The sequence below is a fragment of the Gopherus flavomarginatus genome, chromosome 4 (assembly GCF_025201925.1).
Source record: "Gopherus flavomarginatus isolate rGopFla2 chromosome 4, rGopFla2.mat.asm, whole genome shotgun sequence".
NCBI classification, from domain to species: Eukaryota; Metazoa; Chordata; order Testudines; family Testudinidae; genus Gopherus; species Gopherus flavomarginatus.
In genome coordinates, this window is record NC_066620.1 from 193954825 (window position 1) to 193973942 (window position 19118).

A 19118-nucleotide genomic window follows, 5' to 3' on the forward strand; every position below is an offset into this window, starting at 1 on the left:
ATAAGTTATTGGGTTCAATATCGGGGTACTTGGGTGAAGTTTAAGGGCATGATCTCATAGACTCATAGACTCTAGGACTGGAAGGGACCTCGAGAGGTCATCGAGTCCAGTCCCCTGACTATACAAGTCAGTCTAGATCAAGTGGTCCCCAAACTATGGGGCACCCTCTCTCTGGGGGGATGCAGCAGGGCCCAGGTCACCCCAACATCAGGCAGGGAAGGAGCGCCACCCAGCCCCCACTCTGCCCCAGCCTTGGCTCCTTGCTGCAGCTCCGCTCTGCCTCCCGCCCCAAGCTGTGGCTTTGCTCCTGGCCCCATCCCCACCTCCAGCTCTGCTCCCAGCCACAGATCCAAGCGTGGTCCCACTCCCAGCGCCCAACGGCTGGGGGTGGTGGACAGAGGTAAGGGGGGGTATGATGTAAAAAGTTTGGGGACCACTGGACTAGATAATTGAATGATCCCTTATGGCCTTAAATCCTATGAAATTGTGAAATAACAATCCATGGAATGATTTTCCTTGAGGCACATCAGGTTTTGGGCATGTCCATGTAAACCTGGTGTATTTTGTAGGGATAGGAGACGACGCTGGAATGGAAATAAGCCAAGGAACCAGGACAGAGATAGCTCAGCAGTCTAAACTGCACAGCAATGCAGAAGCCACCTAAAATTCTCTGTCTAAACCTCACAAGATGTTAACAGGAAACTTTTGGTTTGACCTTGGAAAAGTTCTCTGGGCATGTTGACCATGAAGAGGCAGGAGGTGAGGGGTTTGGGGACTAGAAACTAAGTGATGCATGTCTGGTATCATGAGAAGACACTCTCACTCAGTGCTGCTCTTCCAGAAGGTTCCTAAAGCCTACTGTTGCCATGGGCAGGTGGGTGCACCCCACAATTGGGAATATGCAGAGGCCCCTTCAGACAGGAAACCGATTTTCCAAACTGTACAATGTCCATATATTTTATAAAAACATCTTGTAGCACTATTTCATTTTAATGGGAATCAAAACTATTCTAACAATGAATGGCTAAAGCTAGTTTCTATAATTCACCAATCTTCCACTCAACTTCCACATTTTGTAAGACTATTTCAGAGGTCCCCAAACTGTGGGGCATGTTGCCGTAGGGGAGCAGGAAGGATCATTTGGTGGGGGCACAGCTGGAGCATGGGGGTGGGGAGGGAGTGCCACCCAGCTCTGCTCCTGTCCCTGGCCGCGGCTGCCGGCCTCATGCCTGGGGCAAGGGGGGTTATAACCCTGAATAGTTTAGGGACCACTGCACTATTGCATGGCAACACGTACCACTGGAGATTTGTCTGAATTTGCTTTGTACCTTTCTAACATTGCTGCTGTCATTTATTGGTGCCCTCTGCATTTGTTTGTAAGCTGTATCTGTCTGTTGATGATTGGACTTCCACCTCTCTTTGCAGAATTAACTTGCAAGAATTGCTTACCTAGTAGGGACCATAAATATTTGACAAGCAGAAAAACAGCCTGATATACAAATATCCTTTAGGCAAACACAAGGAAAGCAACATTGTTCATCAGCTCGTTCAGCACTACAGCAAAGTACACGTAGAGGTCAGAATGAAAGAAGGGCATGAAAAGAGAGAAAAAATGAAATGTGTTTGTCTACTTTATCCAAACTCTGACCCAATTCCTGCTTGAGGCATAGCTGCGTACATAGCTTAAGATTTCAGGCCCAAATCTCCACTTGTTCCTTGTGTAGTCATGAGCTCCAACCCAAGCTGCAACGTCAAAGCCATCTCTAAGCAGCTGTTTTCAATATGAGCCCCGCTAATGTGAGTCTGTGGACCCAGACTGGGAGGCTCACTCCCAATGCAGTGTAGACATACTCTCTTAGTGCAGCTTTCGAATGCAAATGGTTAAAATATATTGTACTTTGTAATGGTAGCTTAACCTAATACAATCCAAAGATGTATGATGTACATATCTGGTTAGGGGCCCAGGGCCAAGATTAATATACTCTCAACTGATAAAAATGGCTAATCACACATGCCAATGAGCATCTTGTTCTCTGTTCAGCGAGGGATACAGCCTGATCCCAGTGCATGGAGCAGCAGGGCAAAGGGCATAAGGAATCCTAGTTTTTGCCCCTCCCCTTTCTGCCACAAAAGTTGCAGCAGCAGAGCTGCTACCAGAGCCTCAGGAAAGTAGCAGCTCCCACAAGATGGAAATGGCTGATGGAATGCGCATAGTTATGGATCCTCAAGATCCCAGGTCTACCCTACTCCCACCCACAGGCAGCTCTGTTCTACAGTGCACAGGCAGCACGTGTCACTGTGCTAACTTGTACCACACTGGATATAGTGTAGTGGCATTCGGGGCCCTAGACAGCAGGAAGGTTGCCCTGGTTCTAAAATGATTCCCTCATATTCATCATTAGTTAAGATGAAATGTTGAATGGTATCCCCCATCCCCACAACCTCATTGTGACGTTATCTCATGGCAGTGCCCAAAGACCTCAGTCAGATTCCATGGTGCTGGTGTTGTATGAACATACGTCCTGAGCCAGGAAGCACTTATGTCCCTTTGCCCTCATTGGGATTTCAACATGAGCTTGAAAACATCCTTCATGAATGACATTTTCTTGCACTGAGCCCATAGGAGAGAATCTGTGTGAGCAGGACATTACAGTTACTAGAAAGTCTCAGCCCCAGACATGCATGCAACAGTAATTAATTTTTTTTCACTAAACTGGAATGTGCTGCATATTTATCTAATAGAAACTGAGAAATGAACATGAGTAGCATAATGTAATATTTAGCTGGATCTCAGTTTATTTCCCATTTACTTGTATTATGCAAATCAGCATAAGTAAACATATGTTCCTGATTTTGTACTGTATGTGTGAATTTATTATAACAAACAAAAAAATAACAGCAGTAAACATGCCCATATACTTGACTTAGGGTGACCAGATGTCCCGATTTTTTAGGGAAAGTCCCAATTTTGGGGTCTTTTCCTTATATAGGCTCCTCTTATTCTCTACTCCCTGTCCTAATTTTTCATGTTTGCTGTCTGGTCACCCTAACTTGATTGCAGAAAAACAACCGATTTCTCTTAAGCAGCAAAAATACTGAATTTAAAAATGAAGACAGTGCTGTTCATCTGAGCTTGTGGCATTTGTTGCAATAATTCCTATACTTAGAACAGATCTCAATGCAAATGCAGTTGTAAATGTAACTACTGCTGATGATCCATACCCCATTTAAAGGAACCCACTGTAAAAGGCAGTTATGATCAGAAAAATGGCTCTAAAAGGTCACCCTCTCTAACATTTTATTTAAGTCAGAGATGTTTTACTTCCCTTTCTCAAGATAAGGTTTTCATTGGTATTCATACTGCAGAGCAGTACTGCACAATTCTCATGGTGGCACAGAGCTAACCCACCATGAGAATTGTAGTTGTTCAAGATAGAATAAAATCCACCAGCAACAGAATTGTTAACTAATGGCTGAATCCTGCATTGGATGGCAAAGTCCCTGTTGACTTCATTTGGAATCAGATTAGGCTACATTTTTCAAATGCAGAATATTAAGAAAGATACTTGAGCCAGAAAAAAAAATCAGCTTGATTTTTAGATGACAGGCTGAATTTTCAAGGCTGGAAGATAGAAACTGTCTCTCTACATATAAACCAAGGAAATTTCCTCTGGAAGCCGCTGCTATAAAGAAACATGGGATGCTAGCTCCCTCAGTGCTATTGTTTTTTATTTACAATCACTTCTCAGTGTATAGCTGCACTTTAAGAATTATCTGGTTTAAAGTTAGCTTTGAAGATAAAGGTAGTGGGTGGGTACAAAATATTTCCTTGTTGGAAGCTTTTTTTCCCCTTCTCTTTTTATGAAAAAGTGCTCTTAATGCTTTACTGTACAATTACCATGCACTTTTGTAAGGAGTCACTTTCTAATATTAGGCACTGATAGACTATACTGGCTTATTGCTGATAAATTGAGAATATGCAATAAAATCTTCAGATCACAGTAAGTCTTCCTAAAAGCTTCACTTCAATATTTCTGTATGCAGATTGTTCCCTTGAACATCCAATGACAGCATTTATATTTCATTTTGCAGTTTTTTCCATATGGAGATGCTTCAAAGTTTGCCCAACATGCCTTCAGAACCTTTGATAAGAACAGCGATGGAACCATTGACTTCAGAGAGTTCATTTGTGCATTGTCCATTACCTCAAGGGGTAGTTTTGAACAGAAACTAAACTGGGCCTTTAATATGTATGACCTAGATGGAGATGGTAAAATTACAAGAGTGGAGATGCTGGAAATTATAGAGGTAAGATAAATATTACACATTGTTCCAAACATAAGTTTTGAACATTTTCCATAAGGTGTAGCACCCGTTCCAGTACACAAACTTCCTGATACAAACACTAACAAGCAGCACACATGGGTGGCGTGCCGAGCTCAGAAGAGTTTGTGCATAAAACATGCAGCCTGTGCACAAAGAACTTGTATTTCTCTAGAAGCTGTGCTGATAATGCTGAAATCTAACTAAGTCTTACTGGTTTGTAGAAAGCATAGTTTCACCAAGGAGTTTGCATCTCACAACACATTAAGATAGTTAGAACTTATCTGTCCAACATTAGAATGCAAATTCTATTAGTAACTAGAATCTTCCATTATAAAAATGTGCAGTAGAAGTAACGTCTAAAAATGTTGCCAAATTAGTGATTACATACAGTAGCTTAATTGGATTCTCCAAACAGTAATATTTCCAGTTGTAAAAAAACCATTCCATTATCTAAAATATGATATTCCAGTGTTCACTAAACATTGGAAATTTGTTATAGACTTGTTCAGTTGGCCCCCATCTTAATAGAATAATGATCATGTAATGCAGAGCCATCATTTAGTGTCATTTCTCAAAGTGATTAGCAAATGGAAAGATTTAAAAAAAAATGTTTCCATGATTTCTGAGGGCAGTGTATGCACACTTGCATATACTTATATTTTAAGAGGTACATTTGATAATTTTCTGATGTGTGTAAAAAACATACAGCTGAACACTTCTAAGACCTCAAATAGGAATTCTCAAAGTGACATATAGTTCTAAAACAAGCTTAAATCTTTACCTGATGGAAAAATCTTTTCATTCTTGGTCAAGTGTTCTACAGATGATTACGGTAGGTTTACTTCTTACCAACCAAGATAATCTTGTAACAAAAACGTAACAAAAACAAAACAAACAAAAAATCCGAACAGTTGAAGAATATGACCTTAGGAAACTGATCAGTCAGTTTGTACAAAATGTTTCAAAGAGATGAAAAACCTCAGATTGCAGAAGTGCACACACATATGATCCAGAGCATAGGGGGATTTGAGCTGTAGTGCTGTTCTAGTTTGTTTTAAGACTACGAGACTACACTTCTATTGGATTATCATAAATAAAACTACGCATCTACTTGTAATTGGAAACTCACTTATAACAGTAAAGTTATGATTCTCTTTAAACAAAGGTTTCAAGTGTTTGAAGAATCAAATTAGTTCTAATGTGCCAAATGGAATAAACATTTTAAAGAAGCCTGTATTTATATTAATGAATTTCATTAAAATATTTAAGAGGCTGTTTTTCCTTGTCAGAAGCAAATGGGTCTGGGATTTTTAAAGCTAATTTGAAGGCATAATCACCATCTCAAGTTAGAAAATCAGCTCTGCATATAATCATGACACCCAGAACCATGCACTGAGTAGACTTAATTATACTTACTCCAAGTCTTGATTTTTTAAATTTATTATTTACCTTTTTTGTGTCTTTCCAAAGGCCATTTACAAGATGGTGGGTACTGTGATAATGATGAAAATGAATGAGGATGGTCTCACACCAGAGCAACGAGTAGACAAGATTTTCAGCAAAATGGATAAGAACAAAGATGACCAGATCACACTGGATGAATTCAAAGAAGCTGCAAAGAGTGATCCTTCCATTGTATTACTCCTGCAGTGTGACATTCAAAAATGAGCTAATGTAAAATGTATTATGGACTGCACAGAAGTTTAGATGTTCCATTCAGTTTGCAGCTATTTCCACACACACAAAAATTGCTTGGACTACCTATAAATGGACTTGCTTCTTGTGTTTGAAACACTGGTGTGCATGAGAATGTCATTTGCTAAAGAATTTTAAAAGTATATATTGTAAAAATAAACTGCCACAACGTGATGTGTGCAATGTCATTTCATAACAATCCTATTCCTCTGAAGCCTGTGCAGCAGTACCGTGCTGCAGTGAAATACTATTGATTGTTCGTTTTACTGATGCTAGCTATGTGTCTCCTAGCTTGAGTAATGTTAGTGACACTGACTTCCCATGGTAATGTAACTGTTGATTATAAACCATGTCACCATTCTGCTGTAAAGTAGTACTGGACAGACAGAGGCGAAAGTTCCTCAGTTCATGAGTCTGATCCACACATGTGCTTGTATTGTCAGTGAATATAAATGTAATTCATTTGCATGCCTTTTAGGTTTGCCTTAATTCTTACCTCATTTGCATCCTTTCAATCTGGAAAGAGCTATGTCAGAGGAATGCAGTATGAACAAAATTAAGTAAATCCTGCTAAAATGTTCCCTTAATTAAAAAGTATATATACGTTTAAAATATTGTATTACTGGACGTTTAAAAAAGTTTTATTGGAACTATATTGATTTCTGCCTGAATTTTCAAAAGCTTCCAAAGAGGTTGCAATATAAGTCCCAAAATAAATTTATAACATTTGACTTTCCCCCCCCTAATTCTTATTTCACATCTTTAGCATGTTGCTACTGAGAGAAAAAAAATAATTCAGTCACGACAAGAATCTGGTACTACAATACTGGAAAAAATACATATTTTGTTATGAAAACAGTGTAAATGGAATTGGAAGAAGAACTCAATTCTTGTCCAAAGGGCCTTATTTGATGAATTGTAATCAAATGCTGTGGTTCTAATATGTATCCGTAGGGACAGATTCTCAATTCTACATGTCAGAAAGAAAACAGCAGGTGAAAATACAAAGGCGCTCACCCTCAAAATTCTTCCTTATCCAGTGGTATTCTAGTATCTGATCTCCCTAATAATATGGCACTGGCAGCAAATCCTGCTTTTGCAGAAGTAGTCACTGCTACAGTATATTTCACAGAAGAAAAAGCAGCTAGGGAATAGGACAGTGGGACTTCTCAGAGCATTGCCAGAAGAGCTGTGATATGACTGTAAACTTGCAGCTCCTCTCTCCTGGTACCTCCTTCAGAAAAATCACTGAATATTAGAGACCATGTCCCGCTCATAAAAGGACCTTGATTTCAAGTATGTAATACTTCTATATTAAATGCCTTGGATCTATCACCCATTATTGTTACTGCATACAGTCCTGTTAAGTCTGATATTCAAAACATTCAGGTCAAGATTCTTTCTAGGTAGCTTAAAATAAGTTCCTCAGAAGCCTTGATTATGGAGGAGAAAACAGACACAACTGACATCCGAGTAAGGTTCTCACTCAAAATTAACTCTTCAGAGGGCAGCAGCAACAACAGAGTCATTAGAGTGGAGTTTAAGATTTAATGGCTACAACCACTGTAAGGTGAACATTTTCAAGGCCTACCAGCCACTAATTCAAAACTCAAACTGGACGAAAAGGGGTTGCTTTACTTCCTGACAATTTTTAAAGTATTGCTTCATTTCACCCAGAACCTGAAAGCATCCTTTTAGATTTCCAGCCAGCAAGAATGTCAATTCTCTTTTGCTTAAATAGCTTTCTAAACTACTTCTAAATCAAAGCACCATCCATTCTCTTGACCTAAAGCTGGCCTAACTCTATTTTATCCCACATAACACTATAACATCAATGAGATCAAATAAAAAAGCAAAGAGGATAGTAGAAAATCTATGAGATAACAGATAAGCAACTCATCCCATTACATGGCTGAAATCACCTGGAATGACTTGAGGAACTGCAGATAATGTTTCACTTGTCCAGCTCACTAAGGCCCTCTTAAGTTTATTAGCCTTTGACTTCCCTTAAAATGCTTTACAGGATTATGGCAGAAAAATACAATGCATGCACTGTGGCCATGTTTGCCAGTTGGGGAAGACAGCAAAGCTCTAGTGCCTTAAAATTACTTTTGTTACCTTTTGAAGAAGACACACAGTTCGGCCCATCTCCAAATCATGCCTCAAAAAAACAAGACAAATCATCCCTGCATTTCGAGACTCAAAAAGCAAGCTGGGTTCTAAGGTTCAAGTCAGAGTAAACATCTCCAAACAAGTCAATAAATAAGGAGCAAGCATTTTTTTGACACGTCCATATGTTGCAGATTCTTCACCATAAAACTTTCCCGTGAAGCATACTAATAATTAAATCGTCTTTTGATCAGAATCAGTTCAGTTGGTCCACCCTCATCATGACAACAGACATGATCCCATTTAATTTGCCTGTTCACATTAAGCAGCCAAAGACAGAAATTTCAGCTACTATTTTGCACCAGAATTTCACTAAGACACTGCTATTAGTACCCTCACTAAATTTATTAAGTGGTATAATTCATGTTAGTTTAAAAATAATTAAGTGCTTATTAAACGCTAAGCTACTAATTATATATTGAGTACTTCCTTAAATTAATGCTCATATCAATCACTGCTTTATTTACTGTGACTTGCAGTGGGTCTTCTACATCTCACTTAGGGCCTCATATTAAAGAAAATGAAAAAGCTCCAACAGATTTCAGTGGCAATGAGCTCAAGACATTAAAGCACTGCCATTGGCTTGAATATAAATGTCAGAAAGGTAATTATGGCAGCATTAAGATTGTCTTTTTGTAGCCCAACAGGCATATCACAGGCATAAGTAAATCAATATCTCTAAGAACAGGAGAACTCAAGAACCAAGAAGGCTCATTCAAGAGCATTACAAGAACAAGGTGATTCAGCTATTGTATGAACAACTGATTTATTCAGGGCAAATCAACTTCAAAAGACGTCCTGTCAGTGCCTATGAAGTTCTGTCAGTCCCACATTTTTATACTTTACAGGAACTGATAAATTCAGAAGAAACATATCAAGTGATTTGAACAGAAAGCCTGAGGAAATGTCTGCAATTGCTTTAAATAGTTTAAGAAAAGTCTACCTATTTCTGGAAACTGCTAGAAAACTGGGATCACGTATAAAAGCTAGAAGGATATTTAGTGAGAGCTGCAGTAATTTAACTCTCTAGTCCTCTTCCAGCAGTTATCTAAAAAGGCGGAAATGAAGGATGTATACATATTTAAGATGAAGCAGGCTTTTCCTTTTGCCTTTACACACTTTCTATGCACTTTATTCTCTTCGATCTTGAAGAAAGTCAGTGGGAACAAATGCCATGTTATTCTTTTGGTTCCTATTTTGCCAGCAAGGGCCTTACAGGACTTCTTCCCAGTGGCAGTAGATGTCAGTAAATCTTAATTAATTTATCACTTAGTTTAAGAGCATGTAGTGAGACTAAGGTTTCACATCAAATAGCTCATGAAAGAGAGCAAAAAAACAAGTGTATTATAGAGGAAAACCATAGTTTTTGGCATCAAGTATCCACAGTTTGTGTTCTCCCACTTCACATGAATCTAGACACGTAAACACTGAACATCAACATCTCGCCTTACTGCAACTGAAGAAAACCTGGACCATTGAGGTCAGTTAAAATAGCAAAATTGAAAAGGAAGCTTTTCTAGACAAATTTAAAATTTGGCATCAAAAAGGGAAAAACAAAACAAAACAAAAAACCCTTTTAATTAAAACAGCTGGTTATTTGAAAGAACTGAGTTATACCGGAGCCACAGCAACTTCAAAAGGATGCAGGCAGAATGGCTGAATTTTAAACTGAGTTGCAGAAAAGCTCCTAGTAGCTTTAAATTCCTAAGGGGCCAGAGAGTTTACTTGGAATAATTTGATAAATATAATTAATAAACAAAGAAAAATAGTATTCCCCCTATTTTTCATGATCAAAAGCTATTAAAACATTTTTATTTTTAAAACAGGACCTCCCACTACATTGTACAATAGTAAAAACGAAACAGTAAGGTTATTGTATAACATACCTGCATGCGTTAACACTATGCTACTGTTCCTAGGTATAGTACAAAACCAGAAGCAGAACTGTACAACAGCAAACAGAAGTAAACTACAGACACGTTTACTATACATGCTATTGCACATGGATCTTAACCCCGATATGCATTTTAGTAAACGTGTTATAACTGTATTTAGTTTTTCATATTGTTGCACATGCTACCTAGCAAATGTCATTTAAAAATATATGATATTTCATGTCTCTTAGGCTAGGTTTTTATACTTGTGACCATTACCATACTATCAGAGTGCCATTTCTTCCAGTGTTGTCTATTCCCTGGTACTGGCAGCTCTGTGTGGGGTATGCGTGTTTCCTTTATGTTTCGTTTTACTATAGATCTAAATTGTTAGATATGCATGCACATTTGCACAAGACATTAACATACACGCTTTGTTTAAATAGGATTCGGCATCTAACTTCCTAAAAGGCAATATTTGCTAGTTGTATTATGCAGATGTCTAAGAGCCTCAAATGGCTGATAAAGAGAACCACTTGGGATGAGTGAGAGGGTAGTTTTCCAGTCAAAGATCATTTTGCCAACGAATTCTGCACTTTTTAGTCATAAGAACATACACTGAAAAGTACAAATCTTGTCATAGACATAGGAACTCCAATTCCATTGGAAAATGGAACACGTATGTTTAAAGTGATTTTGACAAATACAGTAAAAGTGTCCACACAAACTTGGCAGGTAAGTTTGGAAGAGCTTGGTTTCCTCCCATTTGGGCAACAACTTATCTAGTTTAGGAAACTGAGACCTTACAGGAATTAAACTAACAAGTTTTCTCCCATTCTGTAGCACCAAGAAAGTATGTAAAAAACAAAGCAGCAGAGAACTCCAAGAGTAGGACGACAGCTATCTGCAGTCAGACGCGACGCATGAGGGCTACAAGGGGTCACGTCCACCTGCCCTCCCCCCCTCCCATTTGCAGCTTGGCTTGTACTGAGCATGCTTACACAGACTGTGCATGCTCAATAACACTGCAGAAGCTGGTTGCCATCACTCTACCCCCCTCTACAGCCCCTCAACCCCCAGTATGGGCAGGCACAGGTTGTCCTGCCTATAGTGCAAGATTTTTTGGTATGAGTATTTCTGATATTACACCATGCAATTTCTACTTTTTGCTTGAATGTATTAACTAATAATACTTTTAACATTATATAATGTTGGGTGAGAAGACAGCTTTAAAAAGATCTGAGCAAAAGTTTCAGAAAACCGGTTACTCGCCTTCTCGTAACTGTTCTTCGAGATGTGTTGTTTATGTCCATTCCAATCAGGTATGTGTGCATGTGCATGCACAGCAGCTGGAAGATTTTTTCCCCTAGCAGTATCCATTGGGTCAATCTAGGCACCCTCTGGAGTGGTGCCATCATGGCGCTCAATATAAGGCCCTAGCGACCCTCCACCCTCTCAGTTCCTTCTTGCTGTCTACTCTGACAGAGGGGTGGAGAGTGGGTATCGGCATGGACACGAACACCACATCTCGAAGAACAACAGTTACGAGACAGTAGCCGTTTTTTCTTCTTCAAGTGCTTGTTCATGTCAATTCCAATTCTTGGAGGGGAGGGGAGAGATAAGATAGCTCAGTGGTTTGAGCATTGGCCTGCTAAACCCAGAGTTGTGAGTTTAATTCTTGAGGGGGCCACTTAGGGATCTGGGGCAAAATCAGTACTTGGTCCTGCTAGTGAAGGAAGGGGGCTGAACTCAATGACCTTTCAGGGTCCCTTCCAGCTCTATGAGACAAGATATATCTCCATATATTATATTAACTGTTGGCATTTCTAGTTGCATCACATGGTGAACAGGTCCATCTGGGGAAAGTTCCAACATTTGAATATGGAGTTTGTGACATCTGGGCATAGGGACCACATGTGCCCATGAAAAGACCTGCTGAGACTGTCCACCAACTTGTTCTGTACTCCTGAGGTCCAGTGCTTGCAGGTGTATCGAATGAGCTACACAAAAGTCCCACAGCGTGGTCATGGTCACAAGAGCAAGGGGAAGTTCCAGCTAACTGTCACTGGCAGTAAGAAGGAACTGAGGAGGTAGCAGGCTGGTAAGGTCCTATATTGAGTGCCATGGTGTTGTCACACCAGGGGATGCCCAGACCGACCCAACCGATACTGCGAGGGGAAAAATTTTCCAGCTGCTATGCACTCATGCGCGCATGCCCAATTGGAATTGACATGAACAAGCACTCGAAGAAGAATCTATTGTTTTGTTACACTTTCCTTTATAAGTGGCTCTGTTCTTAAATGTATCAAGGCAAAATATTGCAGATGATATTAACACAGTTAATATAATCAAAACAAATCACAGATACTGCCTGATAGCAAAATGATCCTGTCCTGGATACACTGAACAGCAAAATCCAGTCTTGAAAATTTAGTATATTTTACGTTACATTTTAAAACCTTCTTGAACAGTGTTGAAAAATATAACCCAAGCAGAATTTAAGTGAACTTGGACTCTGTGTGTGTGTGCGCGCGTGTGTAAACACATTACTACTTATATCAGTTTTTAAAGGGTTTTTTTTAAATGATTTTTCTCCAGCATAATTATACAAAATATATTTACATTTTTCAGAAGAGCCAAAAGAGTATATTTCATGTTTTAATCTACAGTAGTTGGCAGTTTTAAAAAAAGTTAATTGAAATGAACATTTTCATTTAATTTTTTCCACTGAACCAAACTGAATTTTTTTTTAACTAAGTTGTAGTTTTACTAAAATTACACACTTCATTTACATTTTCATTACACAAATTATTTCTCTATAAAAAATAAAGGAACTCTCTCCTGTATTAGAAATATCCTTCAGTTGAATTCTCTTAACTCGCAACAATAAGAAAGCAGGGGTTTGTCTACACAGGCTGTGGAGTGAAATGCACTAGGGAAATCTTAGTGCATACCAGCAGGATATACACAGACCAATTAGTGTGCAACACGCTGGCATGCTTTAGAAATCCTACCCTACAGTGCACACTGCTGCACCATGTGTGTAAACAAGCCCTTAGTAATCTTACAGACATATAAATTATATACATTTCTACTATAAAAACCTGAACATATGGGATAGCATGTTAATGTGTCAAAGGTATTTATTAATTTTAGTCTTCTTCCTCTTCTTGATGTCTACGTTGAAAATTCAACATTGTTTGTCCTCTTTCAGGGTCTTGCATTCGGAGGATCCGAATAAGGCCGCTCGTGGGTAGGGAACTAGAAACAGAATACACAATTTAAATAATGGCCCTTGTGAATGAGTTAATGTTTCTGCCAATTTGACTCTCCATTACCTGTTTGCCTTATATGACAGCAATTTTTCTTTGATCATATGAACCAGCAAAATAGAGTAAAATTCTGGCCCTACTGAAGTGAATAGCCAAGTTTCCAGAGATTTCAGTATGTCCAGAACGGTAACCCATGGTCTTCACCTTGAGCTATGAAATCTCTATATTTTACGCAACAAATACCATTTTTATTCAAGCCCCAAAATTTTAAAATCTAGACTGTATAAATTATACCAATGGAGTTTTAAACTAACAGCACAAACTCCAAGAGAAATAAAATTAGTGCTCGAACACCCCTTAAAGTTTACATTTATCTTAGATCCTGATGCTGCAAACATGCACTCACACAACTCAACCTAAGTGCAGTTATGCACATATGTGTACGCAGCATCCAGGCTTTAAATTGTGGCCTAGAGGCTGTTCCGACAAAATAGCTTAACTGTACTTTTTCTGTACTTTTGTTTCCATTATATTAGTGTTCTTCCATATTAAAACTGCAATTAAATGCATATACTTTAACAAAATGTGAAATCAGACTTCATAATACTTCACTTAAATGTATGAAACCATATACACCTCTACCCCAATATAACATGGTCAAAAAATCTCACCACGTTATAGGTGAGACCGCATTATATCGAACTTGATTTGGACTTCCCGTTCCTTGTTCCCTGACCACCCCTTGCAAAGACCCCTATCCCTAATCACCGCCAGGACCCCACCCTCTACCCATCCCCCGTGCTCCCTGTCCCCTGACTGCTCTGACCCCTATCCACACCCCTCACCCCGACAGGCACTCAGCAGCGGTGGGAAGCGGAGGGCCGCGGCTGGGAGCTGGTGGAGTGGAGCGGGCTGGGGCCGGGCTGCTCTGCTTCCCACTGCCGATGAGCGCGGGGAGGTTGGGGAAAGGACGCCCTTCGCACTCACCTGCAGTGGTGGGAAGCGGAACAACACGGCCCCAGCTCGTTCCACTCTGCCACTTCCCAGCCACGGCGCTCCGCTTCCCGCTGCCGGTGAGTGCAGGGGGCTGGGGAAAGGATGCCCCCCGTACTAACCTGCGGTGGCAGGAAGCGGAGCAACGCGACCCCAGCTTGTTCCACTCTGCCACCTCCCGGCCGCGTTGCACCACTTCCCGCTGCTAGTGAGTGTGGGAGGATCCCTTCCCCCAAGCCCCCTCCCCCGAGCGACACAGCCGAGGCCGGGATGAGGGGAGCAGAGCGGGATGCTCCTGGCCCCCTGCTATTCCCCCGGGCCACTCTAGAACTGCAGGGACCCCAAAATTGCCCCCCCCCCACAGCTCCTGCCTCCTAGACCCTGGGGTGGGGGAGCCCCTGACTGCCCCGAGACCCTCTGCCCCTTATCCAACCCCTTGGCCCCAGCCCAGCTCCCTTAACACGCTTCTCAGAGCAGCACATCAGAGCTTTACCACATTGTATGCGAACCCATGTTATATCGGGTTGCGTTATATCGGGGTAGAGGTGTACCTAGAATAATACAATCAAATGGTGAATTCCTAACTAAATATAGCTTCATAAATTATTCAGAAAGGTATTTACTTTTTAAAAATATTATGACAGAATATAATTTTATTCTGCTCCTAAATTAATATCAAGACATTTATAAAACAAATTTCAACGTAAAGGTTTTAATTCCATCATATCTTCTGGCGACTTCTTGAGAGTTCACATTCCATACTCAAAAAAAGTTATTAGCATATTATTAATACTAACTTTGACTTTTTATGATGTGATTTTACTTAGTCTAAAAATTATGCCTGGAAAAAAAGAGTCCCCTGTATTTATGGGAAAAAACCCACAAACCAACCACAAACCTTCCCTGGTACGTCAACATTTTTCTTACAGCTACCTAGTTTGATTAGATTAAGTTTGTGATCTCCTTTTTAGATATACACTACTGTATTTCCTATTCCGGGGTTATAACATTACCAGGTTGACTTTACATTAAATTATCTTGAGCTGGGTTTGTGGGGACTTAAATTGTGCTTTTAAATCCTAAATGCCTTTTAAAAACAAAACAAAACAAAACAAAACAAAAAATCTAAATGCTTGATAGAATAGCTATGATACATCTACAGCAAACTTGCTCTTTGTTCCACCTCAGGCACATTCTTGTGATAAATACATTCCCTGTTTTTTCTAAGCTATGTAATGTTTATTTCTGCTCACATTATTCAGAGCAACAGACACTAAGACTGGCATCAATTGTATTTCATATATCTACTCTCTATTTCCCGAAGTAGGAATTTTTTATTATTATTATTTTTTTAAATAACCACGTCCACTATATAGTTAATCATTAGTTTTCCAGTTACCCAAGTATCCTATCCTCATCTTCAGGGACATTTTGTACCTCACTTCACATAGCTGCATAGATTATGGGGAAAAATTTCAAGCAGTATTCCACACCTGTCTCTTGGATCCTTGCAAAAGGGCCAGGAACAAAACCAGGTCCTCATGGTTCATGAACATAAGGAACAGACATCTTTATTGGCACCAGTATGGCTAGTAAGCACCAAATGAGGAGGGGCTTGTAATCAATCTACCCTCTTGATTGATCTAATTGAAGCCAGGAGGGTGCTCTAATAAAAAACTCAAAAGGGACTTCTAGATGTTTAATGAGAATCAATCTCAAACCTACAGACTCTCAGAGGTGGAGATACAACAGCCACTCTTTCCTAAACAATTTTACATAAGGATGCATGAAAGCAGATCACTGAAAAGCAAACCTGTCGACTCACTTAGATATAACAGCATTTCTGAGACACCATAGCACAAAAATAATCAGTAATTCCTGGCCATCAAACTATATAGCACTCCTGGGGGATTCTGCACCAAAATATTAAAAATTCTGCGCACAATATTTTAAAATTGTGCAAACTGTATTTGTCAAGATAACATTACATAATCACACCAGTTTAAATTATTTTGGTAATTTATTTCAAAATGCTGTCAACAAGTATGTCTGTAACAATACAGACACAAAAAATTTCCCCCAGGAATAGAGAGTTAATGAAACCCCTATGACAACACAGTTCCTGTTTCTCTGGCCCCTGTCTCCCCTCAGAGCCCAGCCGGAGGGCCGGACACCCACAACCCTTACCCCACAGAGCCCAGCTACAGGCCCCCTCGGGCCCAGATACCCACACCTTCTTAACCCTGGAGTCCAGCTGCACCCCCCCCCCCGATACCTGCATGCCCTTGTCCCCAGAGCCCAGCCCTGCCCCCTTCCTTGCCCAGATATCCACACTTCCTCTCCCCTAGAGTCCAGCCACGGGAGCCTCCCCTTGCCCAGACACCCCTCTCCCTCCCCCAGAGCCTAGGGATCCAGATGGAGAAACAGTCTGATGCTCAGTGCCAGGCTTACACATCCTGTGTGATGCCCTCTCCTTCCCTCAGAGCTAGTTGGGAACTGCACCTGCCATGACCCCTCTAGCTCCCTCCCCTCGGCAGTATCTTCTATGTGCGAGTTGGCCTCTGCCAAGTCCAGCAGGCCCTAGTGGCAGCTAGCAGCACTGCAGCCCATTTCTGTGGAGGAAAGGAAATTCTGTGGGCACGTTAATTTCTGCATTGCACAGTGGTGCAGAATTCCGCCACGAGTAAATATAGGAAAGAAACCTGGTCACGAAGGTGGAGGAGTACTACAATTGCATTGGCTATCAAATGACAATTTCTAAGGACAGAATATGTGTAGCTACAAAAATCCAGTTAATAATAATAATAATAATAATAGTAGGGGTGTATTAACAGCTTCTGAATAAGTGAACAAGTCAGCATGTTGCAAGAGATAAGCAGCAAAATACAGTAAAATAATGAGAGAGAATAATAGAGAACAATTACTCCAGATAAAATGGTTTACTGTAACAGTAAAACAGTTTGCAGAAAGTTTGATATCTTAAGCAAATTACTCCTTGGAATAGTTTGTTCTGGAACATACAAAGGAGAGGTTACTTTGAATTAATTTTAAGTAACACAGGAAATGGTTCAGAGAGCTAGTGTAGTGAAGATACTAAGGCAACATCTCCACTAGAAGCTTGGGGTCTGATTCCCAGCTTGTGTAGACATACTAGTGCTAGCTCTCATCTGAGCTTGCATGCTAAAGTAGTAGTTAAGCTGTAGTAGCACAGGCAGCACCAGCTACATACCCATGGGATTCAAGCAGGGTTTGCACTCAGGGCAGCTAGCACAGTGTCACTGCTGCCGCTATCCATGCTACCACAGCTACACTGCTATTTTTAATGCACTGGTTCAGATGAGAGCTAGTGTATGTCTATGTGACCTGGGAATCACACTCTATTTCATAGTGAAGATGTACCCTAAATAAGAGTGACCACAGTATCTTGAAGCTTGAAATTGTTGAAGGAGAGTGGAGTAGGGAAGTGAACAAATACTACTTAAATGCTCACAGTGGCCATTTAAGAATGCTTTGGATGCGGATATCCTAGGCATATGTATACTGTGAAAAAGTCTATTGCCTTCTTTCTTACATATCTATTTAACATTTCTAGTGCACTTTTTGAGCTATGAAGTTTAAGGAAAAATGATTACCTCATGCTCTGTGGGGTGAGCAAAATGAATTGTCTATGACGTTGAGAATCTGCCATCTTGAGCATCATGTCCATTGCAATTCTTCTATTAACCATGTCCTAAGAACAGAGGATTGACCAGTTATTGGTGTTTATAATATATGTTTATTGTCTTGCATTACTGTACAGAGAAGCTATTAATATAAGCACCTGCAAAAACTAAATTAAGTTTGGAGATATTTTGCTAACACAATTAACTAATTAACTGAAACACGTACACTGAAATTCCATCAAAAAAATCTACATCAAGAGAACATTAAGGTTACAGCCAAACACTAAAATTTAGGAAGTGTACAGAGGCTGTGTGCCTGTCATTACCCCTATCCCTTTGCATATGTGTACTATGATACAGTCTTCAACTACACACTAACCTACTATATCTTAATACATCAGACCTTTTTCTACTACTCTGGATACGTGCATAGCACCTTATGCTATCATGCACCACTCAGCATACACTTAAAGAGTGCTTGGTAGTCACTTATATACAACATGCATAATGAACAAAGCACAGACTCCTACAAAGACCTGCCTTCTTGCTGTCAATTACACAAATGGACCATACAAAGTTGCAGAAAAATGTGCATGTATATTGTATTTGAAAACCAGAATATGACCATGAAATTAAACACTGTATTGTAATGCACATGCACAGTGGTGGTGTTACCTATTACTGTCCTGATCACTTCATCGTGCAACCTTAAAGTTCTCTCAAAGTTTCTCACTGGAATTTTCTAGATTTGTTTGTTTGTTTTTAGGACTCTCAAGAGTCCAAAGACAGACTCTGGCGTAATTAACAATGTTCAACGAAGAGCTGAATTATATCACAAAACCCCCAAATCATGTAGGAAGTTGGCATTTATGTTTGAGGTGCATACACTGCAGAGTATCTGTATCCTCCCTGTCTAGATTTATGATATAATCAACGCATACAATGCATCTATCACGCAAGGTCCTGAAGCCATAAATGCCCATCCTCAACATAACCCGTGATCATACCCTGGTCAGAGAGGTCATCAGCTATAACAGAGGAAATATGAATGGCAACCACTTGGTTCTCCACTGACAAGTTGAACACACACTACAAAGCGGACTGCCTGATCTCCACAGAGGCATTCT

General features: G+C 40.1%; 2 protein-coding genes across 5 annotated transcripts in view; one reads left to right on the forward strand and one right to left on the reverse strand.

The window, feature by feature from the left end:
* Nucleotides 1–6752, forward strand: part of VSNL1 (visinin like 1) — a 133928-nt gene extending 127176 nt beyond the window's left edge. For both annotated transcript variants that reach the window (XM_050951043.1, XM_050951042.1), the window contains exons 3-4: nt 4093–4308; nt 5797–6752. In XM_050951043.1, coding sequence (XP_050807000.1) covers nt 4093–4308; nt 5797–5994 — 414 coding nt within the window. In that variant the 3' untranslated portion in view covers nt 5995–6752. The remainder of the gene's footprint in view (nt 1–4092; nt 4309–5796) is intronic.
* A 5865-nt stretch (nt 6753–12617) lies between these two features.
* Nucleotides 12618–19118, reverse strand: part of SMC6 (structural maintenance of chromosomes 6) — a 103748-nt gene continuing 97247 nt past the window's right edge. For all 3 annotated transcript variants that reach the window (XM_050950670.1, XM_050950669.1, XM_050950671.1), the window contains 2 exons: nt 17962–18059; nt 12618–13325 (listed from right to left, as the gene is read on the reverse strand). In XM_050950670.1, coding sequence (XP_050806627.1) covers nt 13217–13325; nt 17962–18059 — 207 coding nt within the window. In that variant the 3' untranslated portion in view covers nt 12618–13216. The remainder of the gene's footprint in view (nt 13326–17961; nt 18060–19118) is intronic.